Raw genomic sequence first — 7,808 nt, 5'->3', positions numbered from 1 at the left:
TCAGGGTGTCAATAATCTCAAGGTGCATGAATAGACTGCCTGAGGGCTATTCCTTTATCCTGTAAACGTATTTAATTCCTCTGAACTAGTCCTAACTTGTAAGCCTTGTCGCGCGCCGTTCGTCCTCTACCACTGTAGTTGCGTAGTTCGATTATTTATCTTGTCTCCGTATTACCTCCTTAAAGTGGTGTTGAGGGGACACCGAAGATGCTTAAAGGAAGCGAGGCAGATGTAGGACATGAACAGGAATCTTGAATTTATCCATGGTTTCGCCACTGCGTCCATGGAATGCCGTCTTCTTGGATTCTGTACTCTCCATTTTTTTATTGTTTTGACTGGGGGAGAGAGACGAAGTCTTGCGGCAGACAGCGGCCGCAGTACGCTCTAAAATAATTTACACCCATAAAAGTGAATAAGGGTGGAAATCATTTTACAATGTAGACACCAACAAGCGGTGAACAGTGCAACTGTGATTTGTTCACGAAAGCGTTCCTTGTGCACTGCGTCATGTAATGGAAGTTTTATGGTGATCGTGGCGTTCAGAGCACGCGAGCAAAGGTGTTCTGCGGAAATTCGCAAAGTGGAGAGATTTTCGTGAGTGACGTCTGCTTGGCAGGAACCCTGTGCTATACTTTAGCGGTTGCCACATCTTGCTTTCAAGACATTACACGAATCATAGCGCGGGTCATATTGATGTGATCCTGATAATACAAATGTACCAAGTAGTTATTTGCATATAAATTTATTCGGGAAGGACTAGGAGGTTTATATGATGCTGATGTACACAGTATGCTGCTCATATTATTGAAACATGGGTGAAATAGAGTCTCAACACGTCCCCAGTTTGCCGAAAGAGGGTTCAAACTGTCAACTCCAGGGTCGTCTGAAATGATGGCTGAAGAGGCAACCCACCGTCTCCGAAAATGTCGCGACGCACACTATCGCCAAAACCAAATATTTGAACTAAGGATTCAGTTGTTTCAGTCCTAAATCATTCATGCATATGAAACACGCGCAGTGCTGCTTTCTAAGGCGGATTAGTTCTTTGAAACGAATAATCAATCAAGGTAAGCTTAAGGTTGCCGCACTGTCTCCAACAAAATGCACAGTAACTATGATGAAGCAAAAAAAAAAGAAAGGCCACTTATGAAAGTGAACTGGCATCGGCCTGAGCAGCTACAAGAAAATAAAAGTGAGTCCTGAAGTACATGCGTGGGGAGAAGTCACAGAACGTAAAACTGGCATCTATAAGAGTGCAACGCAACATCGTGTGAAACCCGCCTCATTTGAGTGCGGCTGAATTAGTTAATTATTAGTGGAACTGGCTACATAAGTATGGCCTCCTTCGCGCGCTTTGGCGCATGACGCGTTCTACGTGGTAATTACAACACGAGACCTTTTGTTCAAGTTCTCGCATCCCCACAAAGCGTTCCGCATTTATTTTCGTGCGCTAATTCATAAACTTCTGGCATTTCCACATCGGCGTCATCTTAACATTGTGGACAAACGTCTGTTGCAGAGCCCGTCAAGACCCGCAGGGCGACTTGAGCACCATGGCTAGTAAGGATAAGCCAACCGCAGGCAAGTCCCCTCACAAGGAAAAGCCTTCGATAGATATGTCCATTTTATTCTCCCGTAAGGTTCTTGCAATACATCGGTGTCAAAAAAATATCTATGCACTTGTGCCTGAAATTTTGTGGAAATTGAACGACCTTTCTTGAGTCGGTAGCCATGTTGTATAAGCCATGACATCGTGGTCTAACTCCAAGGTGATAAAAAATAAAGAATGGCCAACGAAGTGTCGACGCTAAAGACAAGGTCGACGTACATGATGGTTCAAATGATTGGACGATTAAATCTTGTTTATACATCTATATTTTGTCTCTTTCTGTCTCTTTTTCATGGTCATTATTCACTCATTTTGCATCTTACGCGCAATTATGTCGACCTTGTCTTCTTTAGCGTCGGCACTTGATTGACCCTTTTTCTTTGACCAAGAGGTCAGGTGGGCCGATCCTGAAGATTGTGCAGTCTATGCTTCTATGGTACAATGTGGTTAATTTTGTTCTATATTGGTGCTATTTATGCCCGTTCCATTAATTTTACCGACGCTGCGGCTAATTTTTGTTTCTTGTTGGGACTTACATTTTAATACCGTTTGCGATTCGCTACGATGCTCCGGGGAGTGAAAGGGCCGTTTTTCTTGTGGGAGTGGTTATAATGTACCCCTCTCCCTCATACGTCAAACCCGCGCGAAGTCAACTAAGACTTCGTCTTGAAATAGTGGTGGAGAAATCATCGATGACGGTTGTCAATGTAAGCGAATAGCCGAATGATTCCGGAAAGCTATTTACTTTATTTAAGGAATGATGCCCTTGACGACATAGATTTGTTGTAGCAAGGGTATTTAGATAGTGTGGGCCCTTTCATTGGGTAAGTCCGCAGAATGTGTAGCCGTTAACCAGCACATCTGTAGTAGTAGTACCAGCATAGACTGCAAGTACATGTACAGATGTATGGATTGACATGTACAAGTACAGATTCGAAACATTTATTCGAGCTTTGTAAACGTTCCGACGAAAATAGGAAAACATGGTGATATTGCGGAAGCATTATACGTGAGGAAAAAGACAGACAGAGGTCAATAATGTTCGTGCTGTCCTTTTTCGACTGTGAAATAGCCTGGAGAGTGCCTTAGAGTCAAGTGCATGCGCGCGCAGGTCGGCCTATTGTATTTATCCTCATTCTTCTTTACAAAGCGCTGATTTTTAGCGCCTGTGCTGGTACTGCTGTTCCTGTAGCGCCAAAACGAAATTGAATGTGAAACAATTGGCCCAAATGTCAACCTTGCTACGGTCTGCGATACTCCCAGCTGTTTAGCTGCAGTGTTTCATATTAAGGAATGGAAGGACAGATTGCCGGCCGAAGTGGTATTATATGGTCAAAACGGTTAGAAGACGTTGCGACTTCATGCGGATGCTTTGTTCAGTAAGAACGCAGATCAAAGTGATGTGATCTCAAAAAAAAAGAAAGAAAGGAAATCACGACAGAACACATCTCACGATGAATGTGGGCGTTGATGCGATTAGCATTGAAGCAACGTAGAAACACACCGTATTGCTCCGAACGAAGAGCGTCATGTATGAGGTCGTGTCTGCAACCGGACTACTTTTTCGCGCTTCCCAAATAAATTTCGCAGTGGCGTCACACTGCGGCGCCGCTGCGAAGATCGCTCGTGGCGTGGGTATGAATATATCGACACATATGGCTCGTTCATCTTTCTCCGGTAACCGCTGTTTCAACGGCTGACAAAATGTTAAACGATTAATATATCGACACATATGGCTCGTTCATCTTTCTCCGGTAACCGCTGTTTCAACGGCTGACAAAATGTTAAATGATATCGCTCAGCGCAAGACGCGCCTACGTGATTTGGAACTTACGCGAATGTTGTCGTTCATTCTATCTGTCGTGTATGTCCCCGGCGAACCTACGTTCAGTGTGTCGGAACGAAACGAAAAGAAGAACGAAAAAAATAACGATGTTTTTTGACTGGAACAAAGACGTAAGCGAAATGTTATTTATTATTTTGTTTCGGAGTGAAACCGAGATATTTTTGATCGGTTTTCGATTCAAAGGGAAAGTCGGCAATCCGGAACAACCGACCTCAGGCAACGTCAAAATAGCGCGTATCTCAGGCAGGGATAGTGCGCGCGACAGCCAGTCGAACGCTCCAGTAATCTAAGCCTGCCGCTCGGTACACTAGCAGATCGGCATCGTAGCAAGGTCCAGGGCTTGCGCGCTGAAGGGCTTATCCTGTAGTTTTCTACGGGTACAGCGCTTTGTTGCCGAAGTTTTATCGTTCGTTCAAGTTCGTTTTACCGCGGCAGCGGTCTCGCATTTCGGCGAGTAGACTAGATGACGTGGTGCTTCTGAGATCATGCTCAGTGCCTTGACTCATGGCACTGAGCATGATCTCAGAATTCATAATTCAATTATTTGGAAAAATAGGTAATATGTTCTTATCGTTACTTTAACCCGCCGTGGTAGCTTAGTGGCTATGGCTGCTAAGCACGAGGTCGCGGGATAGAATCCCCGCCACGGCAACAGCATTTGGATGGGGGTGAAATGCGAAAACATCCGTATACTTAGATTTAAGTACACGTTAAAAAAAAAACCCAGGTGGTCCAAATTTCCGGAGTCCCCCACTACGGCGTGCCTCGTAATTAGATCGTGGTTTTGGCACGTAAAACCCAATAATTTAGTTTTTTTTTTATCGTTACTTTGCTTCGAAATTTTTTCCATGCGAACCAAAACCGTGATGAACCGTTAGGGATCATCGTTTCTTTCGTTCCCGAACGGAACATTTTTCAGTGTAACGAAACTAAAACCGTAACGAAAAACATTTCGTTCAGACGCCCTGTTTGTGTTATCTGATTGCATGCATGGCACGAATAGCGCAGTAGTTTCTGCAAACCACGCAGGCACTAGCAATTACTCTGAAACCTTCGACGAGTGATGCATAAAAACCGACGCGCTTGACCCGCTGATCAGATTTCGATGGCCGCCGATTGTGTTCACCGCTATCGTTGTGCATTGAGTGCAGCCTGTTTTAGTGGGCACAGGTTCGCCCAATAAAACGTTAGTTAAGCTATTGAGTGGCAGTGTTTTTTCCCCATCGCTATAACATGTGGCAATATACTCAGATAAGATTGTTTATGTGTGATGGAGGATCAATTCCACTCAACACCGGAGAAAATTAAAATTATTTTTTTTTGTCAGCGAAAGCACACATACCCAGTGGCACACAACCAGTGGTGTAGCCAGGGTATGGCACGCAGAACTCCCCCCCCCCCCCCTCCTCTCATTCCCGAAATTTCTGTGTCAGTATGCGGTCCTGCCCAGTCTCCTCCTCCCTCCCTCCAGGTTTTCGCCCCCCTCAAGCACGCGCCCAGCTTGGGAAAAACATTCTGGCTACGCCATTCGCATTTACCGAGTGACGCAAGATGGCGTCGAACAAGTTCATTGAAGAGCGGCACCCACCCACTGGTGCATACCCACTGACCCAAGTTAGTCGGACGCTGGGTTTCGAACCCTGTTTTCTCTGCTCAGCAGCCCGAGGCTTCAGGCGACTACTCGGTGTTGATGACTACCCGATAAAGTAGGCGAGAAAGAGCTTAGCCGAGGTCAAACGGACAAACAGAAATACCGCAAACTGAGTGAAGTTCCCAAATAATGCTTTTCGCATTTAAAAAAAAGGTTGTAATACACGATTTTGGGCTGCACAAGCAATGTGTCGACGGTGCGAAAACGAAGTACTGGTCGCTCAGAATAAGAGGATGTAAGCGCTCATAAAAGCAAATGTGTGCGCTGGCGACAATTGCTTTTGATTTTAACTGCATACATGTTCCAACGTTTTAAAATGCGCATACATATTTTCAAAAGTGGTTCGCACTTGTTTGATTTTAATTCGATCAGAATTATTAGCTTTCTTCCCTCACTTTGGCGTGCTGCTGCCCCTCAAACACCGCTCTTGCTCGCGAAACAACTAAAAGAAAATGGCTGACGGTAAAAACTGAGAACTTGCGTTCTTGTAGCTAACAGTGAAACTTTAAGCTCTACGCACGAAAAAAATAAATAAATGCCTATGCAAACCGCTGTCATTCGAGCTCGAATGTGCTGAACCCCAATTGTACAGTGCTACATTGTTTGATTGCTAATCGATAAAACATAAGTAATCATCTGGAGATGGGTTCTGCCAGAATTCTTGCTATAAATAAATATATATATATATATATATATATATATATATATATATATATATATATAGTATGTTACTCTGATTCTTCTCTCTCCCATTACGCGGCACTGTGCTTGTTGCCCCGGTAATACATACTGGCCAACATATAAACGTACCAATCTAGCTTATCTCTTCAATTATTTGTAGCTTTTAGGATAACGTAGGAGTGTTATCAAAAGACCACCCACCACAAGCATATAAATGCCCCTGTAATCTGAGTTCGGCGCACGCTAAGCAGTTCCTTCAAGCACATGGCATGGCATGCAGTTTCTCTTCGTGCTCCATTGATGAGAAACTGTTGGCAGCCGCGGCAGTGGCTTAATCGCTATATGATGCTCCTTTGCTGAGCACGAGGTTTCGCGTTCGATTACCGCCGACGGCGGCCCCGTTTTTATGGGAGCATATTAAAAAATAAAAAAAACCCTCTCCTGTACCTTGATTTTCGTACACTTAAAAAAATCATATGTGACAAAATTTACTCCGGTACCCTCCACAAGGAAGTCTCACCTAGGCGCAGTGTCTCTTTGAGACATTGAACTCCTAAAATAGTTCAAAAATTATCAGCAAGCCAGTGTGAATGCAAAAAAATATCAATGAGAAAGCCGCGAAGCTATCTCACGTCTCGCCAAAAAGTAGCCATGGCCCCGTGACATGTTGCGCCCTCTTGGAGATGATGCTTTGTTCCAACGACAAGCACTGATCACATGATGTCCCGACACCGGATTCGAAGAACGAGCCTCATTAAATATTTATTTTCAATTTCGTGAGATGCTTTTCAATGTCGACGCCAGCTCGTAGCGGGCTTCAGCTATTAGCTACAGAAACGTTTCAGATCAAAGCCCGCGTTGCCGAGGTTAGCCATGCTTAACGTTGGTTTCACTACTCGCAAGGTAGTTTAGCGGGTTCCTAAAACCTTTCTTAACTCTCTAATGCCTAAAGAAAGTTCCACAGCAGCAAAAATTAAAAGTAACCTTATTTACCTTTCTGTCTATTCATTGCAGAAAAGGCAACAGCGAAATGAGTCAGAAATGCCGACAGTCGGGGGAGTTGTGGGGTGACCAGTGATCTCGAAGTTAAAAGCAGCGCACGGAAACACAACCCAAAGAAGCAGAATAAATGGACAGGACAACCGTTGCATTCGCAACTATATTTTGTTTCGAAAATCCAAAGTTATTATACACCCACACCAGAGGACCACCGTGCGACAATAAATGACACTATTTAACAAAATTACCTTGCTTCTTTGTGTCGTATTTCCATACGCTGCTTCATACGTCGAGATGAGCAAAATGAGTTCCGAGCGAAACTTATTTAGCGTAGTAATTAATTCATTAGTAATTGGTTTTCTAAACTCTTCACAACAGAAGCTAAGCCACATACAATAAGATTAAGCAAATCAAAATACCAGCCATCGTTGCTATGGTAACTGAACGATCGCATTGACAGCATTCCCTGCAATAACTTTCTGTACCGAACTCGCCGACCCGTACGCCTTGTATGCGCAGGTACGGAGTCGTATTTAATGGGCGCGCGCCTTTTCCTGACGCGAAATGTGGTTCTAACTGTAGCACTGCTGTTATACCACGCAGGCCGCGACGCAGAGGGCAAGGCTGGCGGCGCTGGAGGACTCGGTGCCAAAGCAACTACCACTCCTGGACGCAAGGCGTTGGGCGTCGGCCCAAACAGTCCACGCGCACGAAACACGCCAGGGCAGAAAAGGAACGGCGCGGAAGACCGCACCCAGCAAGACTCGGCCACCAAGTCCTCTGTAAGCGTGCGCTTACAACGTTTGTTTTCTCATCTTCTTTAACCCGCCGCGGTAGCATATAGTGGCTATGGCGTTACGCTGCTGAGATATAGGTCGCAGGTTCGATACCGGCCGCGGCGGTCGCACTTCGATGTGAGCGAAATGCAGAAAATGCTCGTGTACTTAGATTTAGGTATGATCTGAAGTGAAGGTGCGACAACGACGGTGGACGGACAGAGAACACAAACAGACACACACACA

At 44.9% G+C, this 7,808-nt stretch overlaps 1 protein-coding gene across 1 annotated transcript in view; it reads left to right on the top strand.

Annotated features, from left to right (window-relative positions):
- Positions 1-1,553: 1,553 nt before the first annotated feature.
- Positions 1,554-7,808, top strand: part of LOC126534772 (uncharacterized) — an 83,262-nt gene continuing 77,007 nt past the window's right edge. Inside the window, exons 1-2 of the mRNA XM_055072977.2 lie at positions 1,554-1,581; positions 7,390-7,568. Coding sequence (XP_054928952.1) covers positions 1,554-1,581; positions 7,390-7,568 — 207 coding nt within the window. The remainder of the gene's footprint in view (positions 1,582-7,389; positions 7,569-7,808) is intronic.

The sequence above is a fragment of the Dermacentor andersoni genome, chromosome 7, assembly GCF_023375885.2.
Source record: "Dermacentor andersoni chromosome 7, qqDerAnde1_hic_scaffold, whole genome shotgun sequence".
NCBI lineage: Eukaryota > Metazoa > Arthropoda > Arachnida > Ixodida > Ixodidae > Dermacentor > Dermacentor andersoni.
This window is presented reverse-complemented; position numbering and strand designations above follow the sequence as displayed.